A 25,200-nucleotide genomic window follows, 5' to 3' on the forward strand; every position below is an offset into this window, starting at 1 on the left:
TTTATACACTGTCCAGTGATAGAAGCTAGAAGCTCACAACAATCAGAAATATATTGTCATTTATTCTCTGAGAACAATATTGACTGTGTAAATATTAATATTTGCCAACTGTTATTATCCATCTAACTGGTATTTGAGTTTCCAGAACATAAAATGCATCTCCTTGGGAATTCTATTTAGACTTCTGATTCTAGATTTAAGAAATTTGTAAATAAATAAATGATTTTATGGACAGAACTTTAAAAGGCAATTATTTTAGTATATGTTTGATTTGTTTGATTAATATTCCTTCCAGTCATGATGCCACCACAGAAATAATTCTGTGTTCCATGATTGTAATGGGCTGAAGGAATAACCCTGAGGAGAAGGAAGAGCAGCAACCAAGACAACAGTCAGATTAAAGAAATGAGAGTCTGAAGCAGAAATGTAATTTGAAAAAAGTCTCTGGGGGGGCATATTCAGACTTGCAAAATTCTGTTATCTTTTTATTTTCTTTATATATTTATTTCCTGTCTATTATTTTTTATAAATAACTCAAGTCAATGAACACCTACAATATTTCTCTTATTTTCTCCAAAACAAAAATCTTGTGAGGTGGGTTGGGTAAGAGAGAGTGTCTGGCCCCACTGTTTTCATGCCTAAGGTGGGACTAGAATTCTCCTCTCCTGGCTTCTAGCCTGATGTTTTAACCACAAGACCAATCTGGTTCTCATTATAACTACCTTATCATAAAAGTAGCATTAGCATTCATAATTTGGTTTCTTAGTCTGGTCTACCTCGAAGGGCTGACAATAATTTTGGAATCAGAAGTAGCCCAATTGCCTGTTGAGCATGTCATCTTGTACTACTTCTCTTTTAAGACATAGGGAATGTCAGAAATCTGCCTCTTGGTTTTGTGAAGACTAGAGCATGTTCCCCACTCCAGTGCATTAAATTTCTGCAGTCACCTTCCCTCCAGTGAGGTAGTGGAATTAATTTGAAGGATGTTTTCTTTGGTTCTTGCCTCCTCTGCCTTATTTATTGGGGGCTTCTTTGTGTTGGTAAGCCAGGAACTTTAGTTGTTGCTTTTCTATCTATATTCCATCTAAAATGGAATATAGATAGAAAAGCAACAACTAAAGTTCCTGGCTTACCAACACAAAGAAGCCCCCAATAAATAAGCATTATTATTGTCTTTGTGATGTCTTTCACATATTCTGGCTAGAATTAAGAGCTTGAGAAGAATTAGGATTTGAATATGGATTCGGTTCTATTTATGTAAAGGTGTAGAAGTGAGGGGCAAATTTTCCATTAGAAAAAAAAAAGAGGATTCAAAGAGGAATTTAACTTCTAAGGTTTTGTAAGGTTGGGGGTATGGTCTGGGGAATGAAAGGATAAAAATAATCTGTCTTAAATTTCCATGTTCATTGTGGACCAAGTAAAGGCTATAATGGCTTGTCTCTCTTCTGGGTCCTGGGCCATCACAGGAGGATTTGCTGGATGTGTTCATATCATTCCAGTTCTACTGCCTCTCAACCCATGTTTCCTACTGGGTTCATCTTCGGTACAAAAAATGCATTGAATTTCTATCCTTTCTTTGGAGAAAACAAGCAAACTGCCTCTTTTCTGCTGATTTTTTTTTTTTTTTGCCAATGGTGGGGCAAGCTCATTAGAGGCTGAATCAATATTCACAGTAGATAATACACAATTCTTTTTCAACTGGTAGGAGTCCCTGTGGATTTTACACCATTAGTTGTTGCTTACTATAGGAGGTGGTGCTCATGTCCATTCAAGGGCTATTGTGCCAGCACTGTCCAAAGACATTTCCATGGTCATGTGGCCAGCATGACATCACTGAGTGCTATCTTCTTACCTAAGTGGTACCTATTTATCTACTTGCATTTGCATGCTTTCGAACTACTAGGTTGGCAGGAGCTAGGACAAGGATGGGAGCTCACTCTTATCATGCAAGGCTCGAATCTCAAACCTGGACTGTTGGCTTTCCAGCGAACAAACCCAGCATCTTAACCACTGAGCCAAGGCCAACTGGTATACATTTACATACTCTGTACACGTTGATGTAATTAATAATCTAGATCACCTTAAAAGTTCTGAAAAGCTAAACCAAACTGAAGAACAAAAATACCACCAAGCTGCATGAGATTTTGGGCTTGAGTCATTACTAGTACCCTCTGCTGATGGGAAAAGGGGGTCACTACTTTTTTTTTTTTTCAGTAAAAGCAATTTCTATTTGGAGTAGAGTGGAAGAAAGCTGCTGTGGGGAGAAAGTTTGCGCTGTTTAGGGAACAAAACGTTTTCCATTTTTTAAAACTCTTGAAAATATAAATCTTATACTTGTTAGAAATGTAAAACTAGTGGAAATTTACATTTTGGCTTTTACATATTGTATTGTCTTCAAGATCTGAGGATACCTGGAGAGCATCACATTTTAAAACCTGGCTTAAAGTTGAAAGAAAAAATGCCACTCCTCAGGAACCAATTATTTCCTGGCATCAGGTTAACATACATTACTAATCTCTTAATAAAACAACATACTAGTGATGATTTCATAAAAGGCCAACATGCTCTTTGTGCAACAAAAAATATCCAATTACCTCCACACATGAATTTCTGTCCAAACAAATGCTCCCTTTCTTTTCTTTACGTTCTTCACTCACATAATATGAGAGATCACTAGGCTTCAGGGTAAACCATCGCTCACACCAGTTCCTTCTTAGTTGGCCTTTCTTCCACAGATAGCCCTACAGTAGGAATGAAGAGGAAAGCAGGCACACCATAATCAAAGATTTATACAAAAGCTCTTTACAAAAGACCATTTAACAAAAAATATATGTCACAAAAAGAGGCCAAATCACATTCAGGCCAAATCCACAGTATGGGCTGGCTGCGAACTATGCAATTTGACCCATTACCAAGCAACTATGTGGATACTATGCATCACATGTCAATGCAGGGCTTCCAAAGTAGTGCTTGTCCTATTCCACTGAGAAGCAAAACCCTTTAGTGGCAAATTGGATTGCAAAGAATTGAGCTGGTTCCACATTTGAATATTCCTCTTTGTTAACCATTCTGCATGAATAGAAAATCAACACATTTGGCTGAAAGGTAAAACCAACCCCCACCTACTCACCTAGATTAATTTCCTTATGTTCTGACTTTTTATATAGAGGGCTATTCAGAACAGAGATCCGTCACTTGTAGCCCAAATTGTTTCAGTCTGTTCCACCACTTTATTTTTCTGTACAAGTAAGAACAGCCTATTTAACTATGTTTAAGATATTTCAGCATACTGTATGTTGGAATAGAACAGCAAACCAGCTAGGCAATCAATACCTTATAATAGTTCTGAAGGGATAAATGAAAGTGGAGAAAAAGAAAATATCACCACCTCACATGAGATTTTGTGCTGCAGTCTTGGTTGCTTCTGTATGTGCCATAGACTGATTCTCCTCCACCCTGGTTTGCTCCTACTCATATGATCTGTGGCTGTCAGGAATACTGACTCGCTTTCCTTCCTCTTTGTGCAGAGATGCTGGCAGCAAGGTGGAGGGTTGGCTATCTCAATCATCCCCAAATTAAAACCCTCAAATCAAAACTCAAAATCCACACCCTTTCATTTCAAGAATGGGGATGGTCTTAGGGTTCAGTTACATGCACCAGATAAGCATTTTTGAGAACAGGAGCAGGAACAAATGCAAAGCAGAACCCAGCTATGAACAAACTTTATTTCCTGATTGTGAGCCAAACAGGAACATGTAACAGTGCTGTATCATGCCATTCAACTACTGGCACAATGGGGGAAGTCTGTATATGGCTAATTGAACAGTCAAGCGTGCTTTCTGATGCAATAACGGTCACAAAGGAAGAGTGCTCTCTTGCAAGCCAGCTCTGTCCTTCTCTTCCTTGTGATTTTTTCCCTGCTGGTAAAGATGTAGGAGACTGCACATAATCAAGGAAGATTCACTGGTCTCTAACCAAGTAGGAGTTTTCACTTTTCTTTTACAGATAATTCTCAACTTAGAACCACAATTGAGTCCCCAAATTTCTGTTGCTAAGGGACACCTTTGCCCCCATTTTACATCCTTCCTTGCCACAGTTGTTCAGTGAATCCCTGTGATTTTTAAGTTAGTTACACAGTTGTTAAGTGAATCTGGATTCCCCACTGACTTTGCTTGTCAGAAGGTCACAAGAGGGGATCACATGAACCTGGGACACAGCAAACATCATAAATATGAGTCAGTTGCCAAGTGTCTGAATGTTGATCATGTGATCATGGGGATGCTGCAACAGTCATAAGTGTGAAAACAGTCATAAATCACTTTTTTAAGTGCCGTTGTAACTTGGAACAGCCATTAAACAAACTGTTGTAAATCAAGGACTATCTGCACTTGCCAATATTTTTCTCCTCTCATTACTGTCATAAATTAGATAATATTTTCCACCTAATTAATCCAGTTGATACTGTTATTTGATGGATAACCAGAATGCCCAGCAAATGCTCTCCTTGACAAGACAGCAAGGATTTTCCTAAAGAGAAAAAAGCTGCCACCAGATCATAATTTTTCATAATCCCAGCCAGACGCTTAACCGAAGCACATGGACAAGAGATAGCTTGGTGTCTCATTTTAAATCTCATAACACAGGAAATAAAGTAGTCATAATTGATTTAGTGCCTTCAGTGGCCTTACTCTTAACTTTTCACCTATTTTTTAATCTTTTTTTTTAAAAAGTCAATTGAGAGATAATTCTTTACCTGTTTGAGCACATCTCCAATGATCTCTTGGTAAACCTCTTCAATGGCCATGCTAATGGCCTCACGCTCAAGTCCACGTAGTAATCGGCCAGAGTTCACCAAATCAAGAAATTGCCAAACTGTCAAACCATTCTGTTGCTGGGTCTCTTGGGAAAGATAGTCATCTAATTCCCCACTGTTAAACTCAATGCTCATAGCTGTACATATCTTCTTCAAGAGGTATTCCACCTGAAAAAAAAAAGAGTGACATCAGGGTAAAACAACAGCCAAACATCCCACCTCTGGAACAATGTCGTCCTTTTACATTCATGTACACTTTCTCTTTCTAAAGTGACATGGGACACGGGCAGGCTAAAATAATATAATGGTTAAGGTGTTGATCTGGCAAGAGGGAAATCAGGTTCAAAACCACTCTCAGATACTTCACTGGGTGTCAAGCCCAAAGTAACAGTATTATCAACACATACGGTAATCAAGAAAGGAAGATTTACAGTATTTTTAATGGCATAAAATCAAGAAAATGGGTTAAATTACAGAGGGTTGAAAATTAAATACGTATGTATACCAGCCTACATTTAGAATTTGAATTAGAATTCTTTATTGGCAAAGTGTGATTCGAGACAAATTCACACACAAGGAATTTGTCTCCAAAGCATAAACTCTCATTGTATATACAAGCAACAAGTGATAAATCATGATCATAATCATCACAAAATACATTCATCATAAGATACAACACTCAGTGATAGTTAAAGGATACTAAATAAGCAATCAACATAAATCATACTAGAATACTAAATAAAACAATTAGTATAAATTGTAAGATACAAGCAACAAAGTTATAGTCATACAAGAAGATAAGGAAATAGCTAATAGGAAAGATAGGAAGGATAATAGTAATATAGCCCTATTAGGTAGTTTGACAGTGTTGTGGGAATTAGTTGTTTAGCAGAGTGATGGCATGGGGGATTACAGATTGGAATTGGAATATTCTTTATTGGCCAAGTGTGATTGGACACACAAGGAACTTACCTCACTTAATAGATAGCCCTCACTTAACATTCATTCAGCAACTATTCAAATATACGACTGAACATTCAACAAGAGCTGAACAAGTGGTACTTACACCTGGTCCTGGAAGTTACAACTGTTACAGCAGTCCTGTTGTAACATGATCAAAATATGGGTGCATGGCAGATGCTCGCATTTACAACCATAGGTGCATTTCAACTCTCCTCACAAATCTAACTCTTAGCAACTGTGAATTGTGTGTGTTTGGTATCTCCCCTTCTTCCTCCCCCCCCCCCCCACAACCCACTACAAGTATCTATTCTGCATCTGCTCACGTTTGGTTTACTTTTGGAAATGGACAAAAAACGTAGACATGTAGAAATATGTGAGCGGTGCGGGGAAGCTACCAATCTAAAATAGATGTTGTTGCTTCAGGTATCTTGGAGTACATATCTTGGAGAAGGCACAGACTGAATGCCATATTTTGGTTGCGGAAAGGAGAGCACTGATAGGCCTAGTCAACTTCAGAATAGTCTGCAGGGAATGAGAAATGGAAGCAGTGAGTGATATGCGGAAGTGCCTTAAAGTTCAGGCTTTTTTTGCCACTTGGTATTAATCCTACCCACTGATTTAGAAAGGTCACATGCACACTGGAAGCCAGTGCTGACAGCTAAAAAGCTAGAAAAATCCAAATCCTGCTCTTGTGGCCTTAAGAGTTTACTCAAGCACTAAGGAAGTCATGTGATTACTTCTCTTTTCCTTCTTTGAAGTGGCAGGTGCAGCCTACAACAGCAGACTACACAGATTGCACAAAGCTCCCTTTACTTTTGCCTGGGCTTCTTTTCCAGGCCAGTCCATCATTGGGAGAATGATTCCATATACAGCATACAAAGGCACCACAGAGCTACTGTACGTTCTTTACAATTTTCTCCCTTTCCAAATAGTACTGTACTGCTTGGGCTTTAACCTCTTGCCTTATCCAGTAGATCAGTATTGTGAATTTCAACAACTTTAAGATGTACGGACTTCAACTCCCAGAACTCTCTAGCTAGCATGCTGGCTGAAGATTTCTGGGAGTTGAATCCATACATCTTAAGTTGCAGAGGTTGAGAAACACCGATAGAACAATTTTCCAAATATATACAGCATAAAAACTGAATCACAGCACTGAAAGAAACCATAGAGACCCTTTGCTCAGTGCAGGATCCCTCACAGCATCTCTGACAGATGACCAGGCTATGTTTAAAGGTCTCTAGTGAAGCACAATTCACCACTTCATGAGGCAGTCTGTTCCACTGGCTAACAATTCATACAGTCAGGAAATTCTTTCTAATGTCTACCAACTTGTAATTTTAAGCACTGGTTCTGGATCCAACTGGATCCATTTCCTCTTTTGTGTGATAATATTTAAGATATTTGAAGAATACTACAGTTTTAGCTTTCCTTTTTGTAGGTTGCTTATTCCTAGTCTCTTTAACTATTCTTCATAGTGTTTGCTTTCCAGACTCTTTATCATCATGATAGACTTCCTTTAAATACCTCACTGTCCTTTCTTGGACTACGTACCCACAACTGAACACAATGGGCAGTTTCTTCTCCTTCCTCTTCTCTTAAAGAAAGACTTTGGCCTCTCCAGTCTTGACATGGTAAGCTTGTTTCTGCACACTCTTTTGTAGATCATTTTTGTTAGGTTTTTTTTTATTATAATAGTAAAATACAAAACTAAATTTAATGAAAGAACAGAAAATAGAAATAGAAAATAGAGAGGAATAAAAAGTGCACGGAAAAAGGAAAGTTAAAAAAAGGACATAGGACATAGTCTATCCATAGAAAGAGAAATACTAAAATTGTTGATATTTTCTGATTGCATGCTTCAAAATTCTCAATTTTCAATATTGCCATTTCCATTTTATCCAGACTCTATTTAAAACTTTCTCAGAACAAAAACATGTTTAGTTTTTTGCTAAATTTTCAGATTCTTTAAATTTCTTAAAATTATTATTTTTTTCTTTTATTTAGGATTAAAGATAGGCTCACCCAGAATTTAAACTTGTCATTCTGAAAGTCTCTAATAGCTTAGAAGTAGTTTATGAACAATTTCTGAAAATGATTAGAAAGTGAGTTTGCAAACTTAGTACCCTTTAAAAGATTCTGCCATAGTTGCAAGCAGATGGCTAATCCTGTCATCTGCCAGCTTTCAAACCCACTGAAAACTATCCTGTTTCTTTGTAAAGCAGCAGCTATCTGGAATACATGTGGGTAATCTCCTGTCCTCTCCTTACCCAGAGAAGTTGCAAGGACCTGATCTACTCACCAGTTCATTAGCTCTTTGCCATGGATATCATATTCAGTTCAACATACTTTCCCCACAATTTTGGTAACTGCACACTTGATAATTCTAATCATGTCTGACACAGTGAGCACTAATATATCTGAGGTATGTGAGTGCAAAGCCTACTTCTCCCTGGAAAACTGCTAAACTATCACATAATATGAAGATCTGTCGTATATCAACTAAGCTGGTTTAATTAGCTCTTCTAAATTTATCAGGAGTTATATTTCATATTTATTTCAAATAGTCATGCCCTATCTTTTAGTACTATATATCCAAAAGATTACTTTCAATATAAACTTATAAACTCAAAAAGTCTCCATTACATGTCATCACCAAACCATTCTGCCAAACAGGCTTTGTGTTAGCAAATCAAATGATTGAGCCAATTCTAAGAACCCAACAGGACTTATCCTATTGGGTTCTTAGAATCCAAGAAGAAACCAGCATGGTTGCCCAAAGATCTCTCTGATAAACTGAAGACAAAAAGGACAAATACAAAAAATGGAAAGAGGAACACATAACTAAGGCAGATTATCAGCAGATAGCCCGCAACTGCAAAGATGAAATTAGGAAAGATAAGGCTCAAAATGAACTAAGGCTTGTGACAAAAGTCAAAAATATCAAAAAAGTTTCTATCAACATATAAATAATAACAAAAAAAAGTCAAGGAAACAGTCGGTCCACTAAAGAATGAAGATGGCAAGGAAGTAGCAGGTATTAAAAAGAAAGCAGAGCTGCTTAACTCATTATTTGCATCAGTCTTCACACAAAAAGAAACTATAGCTCAACCTACCAAAAACATAACCGTAAAAGACAGACTAGAAATAAAAATTAAAATAAACAAGGAAATGGTAAAAGAACACGTCTGATCTTGATGAACATAAATCATTGAGACCTGACATCCCAGAGTTCTGAACGATATTACCTCAGAACTATTGTATCGTATCTTTCAAAAATCCTGGAGCACGGGGAAATTGCCTGAGGATTGAAAAAGTGCTGATGTGTTTCCCATCTTCAAAAAAGGAAAAAAAGGAAAAAAACAAACAAACCCAGGAAACTACAGACCAATCAGCCTAACATACTGAAAAAGATAATAAAAAAACAGATCTGCAAACATCTAGAAACAAATAAAGTTATAACTAGAAGGCAGCACAGGTCGTGCCAAACCAATCTTATTTCTTTCTTTGACAAAGTGACTAAATTAGTAGGCCAGTAAAATGCTGTGGACATAGTATACGTAGATTTCAGCAAGGCATTTGACAAAGTAGACTACAAACTACTTCATGGCAAGCTAGAAAAATGTGGGCTAGAAAAGCATCACCACCAGATGGATTTATAGCTGGCTGACAATGGGCCATATTTAACAAAATGAAATTTAATGTGGAGAAAAGAAAGCTTTACCCTTAGGCAGGAAAAACCAAAGGTACAAGTACAGATTAGGCGAAATCTGGCTCAAAAAGAGTAATTGTGAAAGGGACCTTGGAATCCAAGTGGATGATCACTTAAATATGAGCCAGCAGTGTACGGCAGCAAGAAAAAAAGCTAATACAGGTAATTCCAAAGTTACGTGAGTTCCCTTAGCGAATGTTCAAAGTTGCAATATAACACCCGCCCCCCCCCAAGTACTTACGACACAGTCCCAAGGTTATGAATGTTGCAGCACCACGGGAATCGTTCACCCTTAAGAATGACTGAACCCTGCTTTGGTGCTTCAGGCCTTTGGTATATTCACAGAGAATGGAGACCTAAAGTACTGCAAGATCAGTAGCGCCAGATCTCATGCTACTGATCTTGGGTGATCTCACGTTACTTTAGGCCTATGTTCTCTGCAAACGGAGGCCTGGACAAGATCTGTGGCAAAAGACTTTGCAAACGTAGGGAAGGCTTGAACCATCGAAGCCTTCCCTCTTGTCTGCAAAGCCTTTTGCCATCTTTGCAAGGGCAGCCTCCAGAGGAGAAGAAACCATGGATGGAAACTAATGAGAGAGAAGCAACTTGGAATTAAGGAGAAGCTTCTTAATAGTGAGAACAATTAACCAGTGGAATGAGTTGCCTTCAGACGTTATGGGTGCTTCATCATTGGAGGTTTTTAAGATGAGACTGGACAGCCACTTGTCTGAGATGTTATAGCGTCTCCTATTTGAGCAGGAGGTTGGATTAGAAGACCTCCAAGGTCCCTTGCAGCTCTATTCTGAATGAAAGGGCTCACAGATTATTTTTTTCTGATACTGAAGGTGTGATGCTACTATTGCTTACAGGAGGTTGTTATTTGTATTCTCCTATCATATCTCTTAAGCTTGCCCTAAGGTAGCATTGTTTTTGAGCAACACTATGTTGAAGCCACATTGCGGGAAGATTCAAATAACTTCTTCACATGGAGAGCACTATCTTGGTGCATCTTTCAGTGCCTCAGGCTTGGATCTCCTATGCATCTCACAGCCAACTAGCCCAAATTTGAAAGCCTACCACTACCCAGTTGAACCCAGAATGGGAAGGAAAGAGCATTTAAATTCTCTGGGCTCAGAACTGCAATATCAACAAAAGTACTGCTCCAAGATGTTGATTTTTCTCTCCAAAACAAAATGTTAGCTGAAACTCGACTCCAAACAACTGTACTTTACTGAGAAATTTTTTTAAACACTTTAAAGAAACAGGAAATACTTTGGTGGAAACAGGAAGCCTAGTTGGTGACTTCATATTCATGCAATGCTTTTTTTCTGCTGAAGAATAGTCAGGGGCGAGTGGGATGAGGCAATCTAGAAGACAGCAGAGTGTGAAGGAAAAGAAAGTTGACTACATCCACCTGCAGATGTTAGACAATATGAGGGAAAGTACAAGAGCCAGGAAGAGGATATGTTCATTACTGGCTAGTGTACAGCTAGATTTCAGGCCAAAACAAGTGAGGTGTTATACCTTAGATAAAAAAACTTTCCTCTTATCAGCAAGCACTGTGGAATTTAGAGTTTGTACTATTATTAGTAATTTTACTTCATTGGGCAGTGTTTCTAGACTACAATTAATCATTTTAAAGAGTTAATTATACAGAGTCATTAATTGATTATAGAATCAAATTAGCATGGTGGTTGAGAGGCTGAACTGGAGCTGGGAAATCGCAAAGTCAGACTGCTATTAAGCCACAGAAGGCACTAGATGATTTTGGACCAGTTTCTTTCTCTCAGGCAAATACAGGGTAACCAGAAGTAATCTTTCATTTGATCTCCACATATACTCTGTTTCAATCTCCAGAGACAAGGGAAATCGTGCATGCAATAATACTTTCTTTTTGGATAAATACATCAGTGAGCCTAGAATGGGTGCTGCAAGCCATAGCAGCTATTCTGTGCATAAAAGAAAAAGATTTAAAACACATCCCACATCCTGTCATTGTGTGTACTAGGTGATTTTCTATCTCTGTCCCCAAATACGCATACATGGTGTTACAGAGTCTGCATGCATGACTAACCTTAACAGAAGCCTCAAACTACTCATTTCCTGGCAATTGTTCTTCAATTTGAGTAGTTTGTTTGATAGTTTAGGATATTCATGTATTCTCTACTCATGTACCCATTGATAAAGATAAAATGAATCTAAATATATATCTTTAAATAATGATTTCTATTGGGGGATTTCCTTACAATGTATAACTTATTCTTAAAATGCAATATAATAACTTGCAAATAAAAACTACAGTTATTGGAAATACACTAACTCATCCATCTATATTCCAAACTTCTGTTTTTGATTTATAAAATAAATCAGCTGCATCCAAATGTACAGTGACATCTTTGCAAAATGTATAAACAAAAAGCTAAAAACATAGGCCCACAGAGACAAAAATGAGGGCAACCCCTTCAGAGGGAGACCATAACAAAATTAAGGAAAGATTTTTATCTAATGTTAAGTTATGGAGGGCTTTTTCAAAAGAATTATCATCCGGAAACACAAAATGCAAATTGGAGTAATTTATCAGATCACAAGATATTGCATAGTACAGATCTGCAAATCTATATATAAATATCTGGATAGGTTAGCTGCAGATACTTGCCATGCCACAACACTGAGCTTCAAATAATCACCATAGTAATATAATTAAAGCAAGGACAATTTTTATTGAAAAAAAACCTTTAATGCAATCATACCTCATCTGGGACCATAACAAGAGGGTATTTGTCTTCAGAGAGAAAGTTAAAGAGGCACCATAGTTTGAAAGCATCTCCATGGGATACAACACTGTTCCCATTCCTATCTGGATTATAATTTTTCTTTGCTGTCAGTGTCCAACAAAGTTCATCAAAACTCTCCTTGACAAAAGCTCCTTCTGCTACCTGCAAAAGCAAAGCAGAAGTTATTCATTTTTATTGAGAGACAATTGTTTTCCAAAATAGGGTGAGAAACCCCAGGCAACAGATAGTTCCAAGCCTCTAATTGTTAGCAAAATTTGGCAGCAAAATCAGCCACATCTGCTTGTCAAATGTGTGCCAATTCCTTCCAAAGCCAGGAAAAAACATCTCTTCCACTGGCACGCCAAAGGGCATGAAGGCTGAGTTATGAGTTATAAATATAATAATATTCAGTGTTTTTTTATAAAAGAAAAAGGTGCCGGAACTCACACATGTCATACAGCCCACCTTGCCTACCCTACAAGGTTCCATCCAAAAAAGGTGCCGGAACTCCGTTCTGAGCATTATATGACAAAAAAAGCCCTGGTAATATTTAATCTCCGAGAGAGAGATGGGCAGTACCTAAATCTGACAAATAAATAAATGACATAAATCAGTGCTGTATTTTTTTTTTGCCATCAGTGTATTATCTCTCATGTCATGGCGATGGGGGAGGTGACTATATATTATAACTGATGGTTGCTTGCTAGAGGTAAGATGCAGACTTGAGCCTTCTTGATGCACAATTTAATCTCTTTATCACAATGCTATACCAGCTTTCTGCTTTGTGTGCTTTGTTCATTTCCTCTATGCAAAAATATTTGGGTTCAAGTAAAGTAGTATATAATCGCTGACTGGCTTTGTCACTGAGCTTAGGATTTGTTTGCTTAATTATTTTTTCATAATTTGGACAGCTCTATGTATTTATGCTTTACACCAATTTTCTAGCTGTTTTTCATGATGTAATCAGGATTTCTAGCCCACACACATACACTGTCCCTTTGCTAGCGTCTGCCATGTTCTTGGTATCTTCTTGTCACTTACTTTATTACAGGCAAAAAACTATTTGGGTAGTAGACATGGCACCAATAAATAAGCACTTTTACTGCAATGGGAATAAAGCTGCACTGGTCAGCCAATTCCTCTCTATCAACATAACAGCCTAGATCCTCGTTATACCTGTTATAATCTTAAGTTTCTTCTTGACATCTTTCCCACAACCTTAACCTCCCTTGGCCTTGTATTTCGTACGCTTAACATAATTAATATTTCTTCCTGGAGAAGCTCTAACTCTCGATGTACTCTAATTCTTGCTCCTCCTCCACTGATGGAACTATCTATAAAATCGTAGTATGGGACCCACATGTTCTCCTTCTTTCTAGGGATGCAGTTCTGTGTTCTATGGTAACTGTAAAAAAAGTGGAAGTACTTTAATGTGCTTCCATGGGAGGAAAGAAGCAGACTCTTGGCTATCTTTTCCTTTCCAGTGAAGAAAAAGAAATTTCTTCCTAGTAGTGCTGAGTATAAATAGGTTAGTGCTTGGTTAATAAATAAACCCTACCCCCAGGTCTAGGAGCAAAGCCAAGTTTTCAAATATGTGAGAATATGATCAAAGTGAGAGTTGTAAAGATCACTACTTTTGACCTTTCACTGAAGAGAATAAATCCTTCCCACAACAATGCAGCTAATCCCCTCTTTCTTTCTATCTTCCTCCCTATGCACCATGCAGGCCTTATTCTTCCTCTTCCTCCTCCCCGTTTGTCCATTTAAATATTTATTCCTTACTTTAAAGGTCATAAACTGATAATTTTTTTAAAATATATAAAGAGTTCCTTGGGATGGAGCAAGAAATACTGGAAATATTCTATCACTAACCTGCTTATAAACTAGCCAAACTGATTTTTCTGAGTTTCATACTATAAATAACTTTGAACTTTAGATCATAACAATATATGGACTTCTGTAAACATGGCTATAATTATATATACCTGTAGCATGCAGTTAACATGGCTGCCATTATCAAAAGATAAAGATTTGATTATCATGGGATTTTTCTGATGTTTTAAAAAGTGTTATCTTAAAGGTTTGGAATTATAATTCTGACTGTTCTTCTGCTGTAAGAAAGGAAGGAGATATGAAACATGTAGAGATGCAAGTCTGAACAACTTCAACTCCACCATCATGGTCATGGAACTGTGGTCAAACTAATTCCAGATCAATTTTCAGAAGTTTCAGGAACATGATATTCTCAATACATTATAAAGACAACATACTAATCCTTAAGCAAATTGTATTCAGAATTTTCCAGTTTTCTCTGTTATTGTTGTAAATTAATTTTCCCCAATTGCTTGCACTCAAATATATTATATTACAATATACCCTCCCATAGTTCCCAGTAAGCATAACTTTAAGCCATTATATTTCATATACCAACACATCATGAGCACATCAAGGTTGGGCATACTACTATAGGCCCTGTTTCACACCTGTGCTGCACTTTTTTTTAGCACATTCCTGATACAGGGCTTTCCAACAACGTGCTCATTAACTGTTGATCCCAGAAAAATTCCTCTGCTACAGAATAACAATCTGTCTTGATATTAGACAACTGCTCATTCAATTAATAACATTTTTCTTCTATGTAAGCCACATAAACATGTAGCCATGCTATCCTTTGGGAGCAGAAATCTGAAGGCTTCTCTTTTTATGGAATAGAGATCATTTTCCTTCTTACATATGCAAAGTAATTGTAAAAACAAAGAACTCACTGGTCAAAAAGTCTTCCTGAAAACATTAACCTCCCAGCAAAAGCTGGAACTACCAGCTTATCCAAAGTATCAGAGAGGCTGAGCTTCAGGCTATCAAAGTGAATGAAAGAGAAAAAGGCTTACCTTGTCCAAGATATACTTGTTGAGATATGGCATATATCCCTGACTCGATACTGGACCATCATCATCATCTTTGAAATGCTCCTCCAAAGCTACAGGATCATGGGGAATACAAAGCACAGTGTAGAGGTTGTGAGAAAGCACCTGGGACAATAAGGGAACAAGTATTCAGTAATGAATTAGACACAATATGGGACACCATGCTTCTTTAGTTTTTACCTTATTGTCTCATTCACATACTAAACGGGATGAACTTAGTGGCTGTCATTCTCACATCCTTAGGGAAACTATAATTGGGCCTATTTCTGAACAGACATATGAACAACTAGCATATCTGCTAATACATCCATCCCCAACATTATTGACTAGGGAAAGGCCAGATCAGATAACAAATTATTGCAGTCCCTTCTCCCTTAAAAATTATTTATCTGAGCAAAGATAAAGTAGTCAAGACTTTTAGAACCTTCCAGAATAGCAACTAACATCTTACAACAATAGAATATACAGCCTTGAATGTAAAATAATGTACACAATGTACTTTAACCCTTTCCCACTGTACTACTTCCTTCTCTCAACTAAAATGGGTTTGTATCTTTACATACAGAAGACATTCTATAATGCCTGTGTGAAGACTCTCTTCTGGCTCTGCTCAGGAAATGCAGTGAACCCACAAACTAGCCAACCCTATTTTAGCCTCGTGCAGGTTTTCTTAACCAGGGTTCTGTGGAACCTAGGGTTCCACGAGAGGTCACTAGGGATTCTCCGGAAGATCATGATTTCAGAAAAGCAGACACCGAACAAAAACCCTTCAACTTCAACACTGAGTTGGATGCCCGAGCATGCAGACCCTATGTGGAAACAAGAATTGTGCAGGCTCATGTAAGCAGGGAAGTGACCAAAACACCAGCTGAGGAGGGAGTAAGAGGAGGGAGGAGGAGGAGGAGGAGGAGGAGAAGAAGAGGGAAAAGCATGCATCTTGGTTCTGATAGTTTTCCATTTTATTTTGCCAGAAGGAATATGTCAGGATCAAACATGACCAGGACTAATCAAATGGAAGTTTCCTTCTGCAAAATCCTCTACTGATATGTACAAAGTAATAGTTTCCATTTACAATTCAACATGCAGAAGACTTTCAGAGTTCAAGGTCCCAACCCACTTCTGTGCTTAAAGAAAGCAAGCCGTGCTGTATACTTATTCAATTGACTGTTTAGAGCACTGTGAAGTAAAAGGGAAAAAAATCCATTTAATTATTCATTTAATATAAAGATACAGTATAAACTCTCCCAAACTGGAGTACAACGTTTAAAATTCCCCACCCAATAAATACTATTTCATTAACATTTCCTCTATCAAGTATCCTTTGATTTATTTTTTTCATTTACAACAGAACATGCTCACGGTGAAATCTTCTATACACCCATTCAGAAATTAATAAGAGTTCAGTTGGACTAATTCTCCAAGAAAGTGACTGCAATCTGACGGACTTAAAGGTCTCTCAGTCAGAAGTGTTGACATTAGACATTCTCTATGATGACAGGCCTATTCCAAATTCCAGCCAGTATAAATGTATGATTAGATGTGGGGGGGGGGGGAAGGGAAATCAAGTGGTTTCTCAGCAACCAAACAATAGAATAATTCACATGGATGAACACACTCCTTTAGAGAGGTTCAATTCAGGTTCATCTGGGATTTGTAGGACCTATGTTTATGTTAACTTATCAAAGAAAGTATTTGTGTTTTGCACAGAATGCATATAAGGGGCTTCTTCATTAAAAAGGATTGCCAAAATAGGGTCTGAAAACACTGATATACTCATTTTACCAGCAAATGGAACAATATGAAAGTGTTTTACAGAACCAATAATAATATAATAATATAATAATAATAATAAAATAAGATTTTTTTAAAAAAATCTCTAAAGTGGCTAAATCTTGCACAAGAGCATGCAGGATTTCAGGTAAGACTGAAGCTTCTTAAGATTTGAGGCAATCCTAAGTGGATTTGGTGTTTTTGTGAGAGACTGAACACAAACTGCAATAATCAAAATCTTGCAAAACTGTAGCCATTATACCCTTTCATTCACCCCCTATTATAACAGAATGCAGTTATATTTGATACCTTAAAAATCTGGATTAAATTTTGGATTAAAGAAAAGAATTTTCTCAGCTAAGAAGAATTATGTAATAAGATTTTATTAGTTAAAATATAGCAAAGATGAAATAAATCTCAAAAACTACAATTTTAGGTACATTTTCCTGATACAGTGGAACCTACTCCTGAGTCAACATAGGGAGGATTGTGCTGCAAGCATCTTATCTTAATCTTTAGATAACAAGAGCTGAAAACAAGTCAGGTAACTGGATTCAAGTAAGGCCAAGTGATATAGTCGCTTTTATACAGACTTTGACCTAGAATTATCAGTCAAGCTAGTGTGGGAAGTCAGCCCCCCGCCCCAGAGAAGGAAATATTAAAAGGGCAGAATATATTTCCCTAAAGGATTTTAAAAGCAGAACCCAACCCTGCCCCCAAGTCTCTCTGTCCCAAGCAGAAACCAGGTCTGCAGAATTGCAGATGTCAATCTTGTCAGAAAGACTGGAATCAGGAAACTGGGATAGGAAGAAAGATCCCTAGAATCAACACCAAAAATCTAAGAGTCATCAGCCACAGCCCCAGGGTAGCAGGATATGACCCTTGGGACATAATAGAATTAACCCACCACCATTAGAATACCAGAAAGGGACACCTAGACTCAGGTCGGAATACTTGACACGGGAAATACAAAGCCTCAAACAGGAACAGGAAACAACTTCAAACAAAAGCCTCTAGAGCAGGGGCAGGCAACCTTGGCTCTTTTATGACTTGTGGACTTCAACTCCCAGAATTCCTGAGCCAGCATGGCTCAGCTTGGAAACCTCTCCCTTCCCCTCAGCATGGCTGGCTCAGGAATTCTGGGAGTTGAAGTCCACGAGTCATAAAAGGTTGACTCAGCCTTCCATCCTTCCGGGGTAGGTAAAATGAGGACCCAGATTGATGGGGGCAATTAAGCTGACTTTGTAATAATGCCGCTTGGGGGGGGCCCAAAAGCCCTAATAAGCAGGCATATACATAGAATGAAGGCTACTGCTAAGCTTGTAAGCTGCCCTGAGTCTTCGGAGAAGGGCGGGATATAAATGGGATTAAAATAAAATAAAAAAATAAAAGAGCCAAGGTTGCCTACCTCTGCTCTAGAGGGTATAAAAATCCACTCCCTACATGTGCTTGCTCTCTTTTTTCTTCCAGAGCCATATTTCTGTCTGGCTCTCCTCTTCAATAAACTACAATCTTCTTTCTAAAGCAGTCGCCATGTTGTTTATCCCCAGCTTGGACTGAACCACGATGAAGACTTTTCCTTCAACACTAGTTATATATTGTTCTTGTCACAATCGTCAAAACTCTTCCCCAAATTTTCAGGCTTCCTTCACCTTGTCCGTACACATTTTCATTGTTCTCCTTCATGTTAAGCACTGCAAAAACTCCCAAAACACATTTCAGATAATTATCTGGCTTTGGGAGAACTACTGGATGTTATGGGATAGATTTAAAAGGACGTTTAACCCAAACTGCTTAAACTCAAAGAAAGGATATAAAAAATGATCAGACTTAAATCTAATTCAGGTAAGGCAACATTTTTTTGGCCAGAAACACATTTAAGGTATAGAACATGTTCTGCATGCTTTTCCAAAAAGGATGCCTTACCTATTTACAAAACTATTGTGATAGTAGATATGGCTACTTACAAATTGTCCAAGTAATAGAAGTTTGTTTAGCTTGTCTTATTCCCTGGTATTCCCTACCATTCTCACTTATTTTGGGTTTGCCCATGTTTTTTGAGCAAATTTTTGATCATATTTCCAACACCGCTGTGGAGAGCCACCAATTTTATCTTCTAAGAATGGTATTGGTCTTTGTGTTTAGAGATACTTATATAGAAAGACAAGGCACCAAGGATTCCACAAGGCACTTTGTTCTGTAGGCTATCAATTGCCCACTTCAGAAATTTTAAGGTAGTTGTTTATATGGTTTTTAAATGCATGCAACGTATCATAAGCTGCCTAAGGCTTTGGGACTTAGTAGTGTATACATTTGTAAAACACAGTTAAAAATAAATGGAAATTTTCACAGACATTTTGTTCTCTGTGGAGCCCACACTGTTTCAAGCCCCCCTTTTTTTTTGTTAGTGCACAAGTGATGACTCCTGGTGAGTGCCTGGACAGTTCCTATAGTGTTTGTTTGGGGTTTTTTTTGGCAAGATTTCAGAAGTGGTTGGCATTGCCTGCTTCCCAGGGGTTGAGAAAGAATGACTGGACCAAAGTCATCCAGCTGGCTTTGAGCCCAAGGCAGTACTAGAGCTCACATAGATACCGCATTAGCCACTACACCAGTCTGGCTCTTAGAAACTCCCAATCAAAAGTTACGCGAATGACAATAGTCATGATCCTATTGCTCCCCAGTGAATAGCTTCTTTATCAATATTTTTGTATTGAATCCCTCAAATTACTGGCTTTCACTACAATTTGGGATGGCAAATGCCATATTTATTTATTTATTTTTATTACATTTATATCCCGCCCTTCTCCGAAGACTCAGGGCGGCTTACAAGCTTAGCAGTAGCCTTCATTCTATGTATATGCCTGCTTATTAGGGCTTTCACACACACACCCCCAAGCGGCATTATTACAAAGTCAGCTTAATTGCCCTCAACAATCTGGGTCCTCATTTTACCTACCTCGGAAGGATGGAAGGCTGAGTCAACCTTGAGCCTGGTGGGATGCGAACCTGCACTAATTGCAGGCAGCTGGTGTTATCCTTAAGTAGATGCCTACTCTTCTAGCTTCATGGAAGAGGGAACATCAAAAGCCATAATAAATAAAATTTGATAAATCTGCTGTGATATAACCATTTCCCTCTTTTTTTTCTGTGCTAAAAATCCCACTAAACGTTTAAACTCACCTTCATATGCAAGTTATCACTGTCTGATCATTTGGGTTGCTTTTTTCTGCATTTTTTTCACCTCGAGAATAATAGTGTTCAGTATTCAACGTTCACACATTTAATATAAATAAGTGATAATGCTGGCCATTACGTTATGTTTTGCCTTCCCTAAGAATCAACAGCAGTGGTCTAATGTTTTTAATTACAGCCATATATCTGGTCAACATTTGCATCAGTTAATGGAATTTCAAAAAAAAATAATCACTCAGGATCAAAACTCCAGAAAAACATTTTTGATGGCTGGATGCTTTCCTCCATGGTTCGTGTAACTTTCCTCCTAACAAATATGTAAAATATGTAGGAAAAATAACATTATTAAAAATGTAACTTATATTTAAAATGTATGTTTCAAGTTTAGACTGACCAATTTTTAAATAAAGGAATAAGATCTAAAATGTTTTTGTACCTTCCTTCCATCCAACTTTATACTGGTAGTTTTGATTAATAAAAATGCTTGTTTAGCCATCAACAAACATAATTTGCTCTAGATATAAAGCAGTGAAGAGGAATGTTCTTTTCAAAATATTGGCACTAGCTGAATTTTCACAATTTTTCTTTGTTCCACCAAACCAATTCCCTTTTTATTGTAGGTGTTAGGCATATGGTGTTAGCTACAATGTTGGGTTGAAAATATATTAACCATAATGCTATGTCTTTAAGAAGTTAATTGGCCAATGGGTGTGTAAGTGTTCTCATGGCCATAAGAGGAAGCTAGGAACGTAGCTTCTCTCTCTCTCTGAATTCACTGATCTCAACTATTACTGTTTTTGCTCTGCTGTTGGTTTACTACTGTTGTAAACCTGAACTGTGTATTGACCTCTGGACCGGTAAGAAGACTTTGTAGTTTGGATTACTCCTTGGACTGTTGCTATTGTTTATGACTTGGACTGTTTATCTTTGACTGTGCATTTTTGTTTTTACACCACCTCAAAGTAAAATACTTTTTGCTTTTACAACTCAGTGTACTCCTGTGTGTGCCTCTTACTGCTCTCAGTACCCTTCCTTGTCTGTGCAACCCCTTGGTAACACAAGGAGACCTCTGCACAACAAATTCCTTAACAGTAGGTCTGTTTATTGCCTTATGGCTATAAACGTTTTTTATAAAGCTGATCTATTTTATAGCTGTTGGATAAATGTTTTCTTTATGACAAATTTATTTAATTAAATTTTATGACCTCTATTACATAAGAATACTGATAGATTCAATAAAACATTTTCTTAAAACATTAAACATAAAGGAGTCTTGGCACATTGAAAAATAGTAAGCTTTTGTGAGGAAGGTTTACTTGATAACATGTATTAGATCAAACAGTTTACATAGCGGATACTCCAGCCAAAATGGGTTAATATGCCACAAAATTCTTACTTTGCCATAACCGCATGAAAAAAGATGTCCTACTTTCTTCAAAAACGTAAAAGGTAAAGTGCAATGTTAACATTAATTATAGTTTATTTTATTAATTTTTATAATGTACTGTATATAGCTGCCCATCTCACTGAAATGATCTGGGTGGCTTACAAGAATTGTAACACAGAAAACCCCACAACCTGATAATCCCTAACATTCCAGAATAAACAATAACACCCCCTCCATGAAAAAAAAGCACATCAACAACAGCAAAACTCTTCTACCATAAGGCCCAAATGCCTGGGGATACCTTGCAAAAACTAACAAGAATGGGACCATCCAAGGGAGATGTTGTTCCACAAGATTCTCATTGCTATTGAGAAGACATGACCCCAGGGTCCAACAAGATGGCACTGTTTGATAGAAGGTACCTGGACGAGGGCCTCTCTGCTAATTTAGTGGGGTAAGCAGAAAGAATGGGGTATTAACCCACGCCTTACCCATGCCTTATAGGGCTTTATAGATGAGAACCAACTTTATTCAAAAGCCTACTGGAGCCAAGATAGTTCATGGAGCAACTGTGATATATGGGTACTATGAGAAATGCCAAAATCTGCCTATGCCACTGCATTCTACACCAGCTGCAGCTCCCAAATACTCTTCAAGGGCAGACCCATGTAGACCAAGATACAGTAATCCAGGCAGGAAGCTACTGTTGTGACTCAGGGCCAGCCTGTGGGTCCGGCAGCCGGCTCAGATGTATCGGATGACTCAGATGAGGGGGAGGAGGAGTGTGTGGGAGATGAACTGGCTGATGATGGCTTGGAGGCTTGGCAGAGCCCCCAGCCGGGGCCCTCTTCTCAGCTGCGTGAGCCCGATAGTGCGGAGGATGATGACCCACAGCTGGCCCTGTTCAAGGACGCCCGACGCAGGAGGCAGTCGAGCAGGACCAAGCAGAGAAAGGCTGCGGGTCTCCTCGGGAGGAGGCAGAGGGAGGCCACGCCCTGAACTCTAAATAAAAGGAGTGTTTGGGGAAGGGCTGGTTGCTGAAAGCAACCCTTCCGTTTGAGGATTCAAGTTCCAGTGTTTTGTTTCTTGTTCTGTTGTTTGAGTAATAAATCTTGGCAGACGCTTTTCAGCCTCAGACGCTCTCCAGTCTCTACTGTTTGAATAGGGGTTTGCCTTATTACAAGGCCGGTAGCAGGCTGGTTCAGAACAGCTACTAAGGGAGAGGTTATCATAAGCAGGATCTACCAGTCTGGGAATGGTGCAGAAGATGAATCTGGGCAAAACGCAAACACATCAACTATGTCTCCTGTCTGCTCCTGACATGAGCCAAGAGTCCAAAAGAACCCCCAAACTGTGTACCAACTGTTTGGGGAAGTGCACTCCCTGCAGAGTTAAAGATGGAAAACCCCTAGAGCAGGGGTGTCAAACTCAATTTCATTGAGGGCCACATCAGCATTGCGGTTGCCTTCAAGGGGCCGGGTGGGCATGGCCTACTGGGTGGGCATGGCTAGAGTGCGTATGGCCTACTGGGTGGGCATGGCTAGAGTACGTATGGCCTACTGGGTGGGCGTGGCTAGAGTGCGTATGGCCTACTGGGTGGGCATGGCCAAAGTGCGTATGGCCTACTGGGTGGGCCTGGCCAGCTCTACATTGTTCACATCAAGGGTGCCTATGGGGACCCGGGCAGGAGTAGGACAGATTTGAGGGTCTCTGGGCCAGGGCCAAGGCAGTGGGGGCCGTTCCCTCACTGTTTCCAGGATGGCTTCGCGGGCCGCATGAAACCACTTCGCGGGCCTAATCCGGCCCCCGGGCCTTGTGTTTGACATGTCTGCCCTAGAGCCAAGGGGCCTTTAAACTCACAAACAGTCTTCCCAGGATTTGATGACACAGCTATTTGCTGCTGGAGGCATTTATACGCACTTACATTATGTGCTATGTAAGATAGCAGCCAAGTGAGAGAAGTGCAAAGTTTTTTTCTTGGAGATGAAAGAAGCATTGAGGGAACATGTGAAGGAGGTGCAAAACAATTGCAACTGTGAGTCTCATCCCCAAAGGATCAAGAAAAATAGTCAGAGCGACCCTCCATGTTTTTCAATCTGAGTGGTCCATTCAAATACACGATATGCCTTAGTTGTGTTTGAGGAATTATCCAAAGGAGCAAAGCCCCCTTCCAATATTCATCTGAAGAGGCAAAGACTTGAAAATGGGTGCAATATAGGGTTGCATACTCAGCAGCAGCACCTCCCCATCTCTATGACTGCCCTCTGCCTTGCACAGGAGGAGGTTAGGCTTCTAGATTCATGGTGTTTGTTTCTACATTTTTATGTATTGGGGGCTTTCTACAGTATTTTTCATAGGTTTAACGTCCTAGAATTTCTGGGAATGGGCAGCATTCAAACAAAAGCTAAATACTATACATCCAGCTGAGAGATCATAAGAGGAATTGTAACTGTGTTTGCTGAAATGTAAGCACATCTCTACAATGACCTGGGATCATAAAGCAGGATCCTGAATTCCATAGAGAGCTTTATTCATTTCCAAGTGAGTACAGCTATCCTATGAATCAGATGACAGCTGGAGGGAGTAGGAAGTTAGAGGCTACCCACTGTTCCACTAGGGCTGTGGTGGCGAACCTATGGCACGCGTGCCACAGGTGGCACGCAGAGCCATCTCTGGGCATGCGCGCCGTCATCCCAGTCCTAGGCCTTTAGCTGGGTTTTATAAAACCTTTTTGCTTTAGGCCTCCAACGCTGTGTGAAAAAAAAGGCTCAATCAATCAATCAATTTCAACTTCTGACGGGAAAAAAAGATCTTGCAAAGTTGGAATTGATTGATTGAACTTTTTAGTCCCACCCAGTCTGCCATTATCATCGCAGCCATGCCCACCCAATGGGCCACAACCACCCAATGGGCCATGCTCACCTGGCACCCGATGATACATAAGTGGGTTTTGGGTTGCAGTTTGGGCACTCGGTCTCTAAAAGGTTCGCCATCACTGCACTAGAGCATTTTCAGGCAAATGCTTGAAGAAAGCCAATCCTTCTCTTCACTTGCCATTCCTATTCGTCAAGGTAAGAAAGAGAAAAGATACAGGAAATTTCCCTAAACCTTAAAGCAATGAGGAATGATAAGACCTAAAAGGAGGGGCCCTTGAGATCTTACACACTAGATGGAGAGACCTAGCATTTGGCATGAATCTGCAAAGGATTTAACTTTCATGCAGTATGTCATGACCCCACCAACCTTGAGCAGCAAGAAAGACTCAGAGAAAGAGAAGAAAGGGCTGCTAAAGAGTCATTGCAGGACATTTTTTTCAGTGGTATTTATAGCATTTTGCAGTATCTTCTAGTCATCAGTGATGTGATATAAAGCGTGTTCTCAGTACTGCTACATTGGCATAATAACAGACAGCAGGTAGAGGATACTTGAAGACATTATAGATCTTTAGTGATAAAATAACCACAGAGGTGGTACACCCAGATAAAGAATCTGTCAATAATTTTGAGCTGAAGTCTATCAGAGAGGAGGGCTCTGCATCCTGAAATTCCTAATATAGCATTCCATGTGTCAGATTACCTAAAAGAAAATCACAGGCAAGGTCAGGTTAGGAAAACTGAAAGGCAGTGACATGGTAGGTTCTGGGTCAGGGAACTGTGCCTTTAAAA

General features: G+C 38.9%; 1 protein-coding gene across 1 annotated transcript in view; it reads right to left on the bottom strand.

Annotated features, from left to right (window-relative positions):
- The window catches only part of DEF6 (DEF6 guanine nucleotide exchange factor), a gene marked incomplete at its 5' end in the record, with an annotated part of 51,595 nt that overhangs the window by 11,712 nt on the left and 14,683 nt on the right, over positions 1-25,200 (bottom strand). Inside the window, 4 exons of the mRNA XM_083358590.1 lie at positions 2,595-2,741; positions 4,754-4,981; positions 12,239-12,424; positions 15,151-15,291. Of these exons, the coding sequence (XP_083214716.1) occupies positions 2,595-2,741; positions 4,754-4,981; positions 12,239-12,424; positions 15,151-15,291 (702 nt within the window). The remainder of the gene's footprint in view (positions 1-2,594; positions 2,742-4,753; positions 4,982-12,238; positions 12,425-15,150; positions 15,292-25,200) is intronic.

This window comes from Vipera ursinii (genome assembly GCF_947247035.1).
Source record: "Vipera ursinii genome assembly, chromosome: 3".
NCBI classification, from domain to species: domain Eukaryota; kingdom Metazoa; phylum Chordata; class Lepidosauria; order Squamata; family Viperidae; genus Vipera; species Vipera ursinii.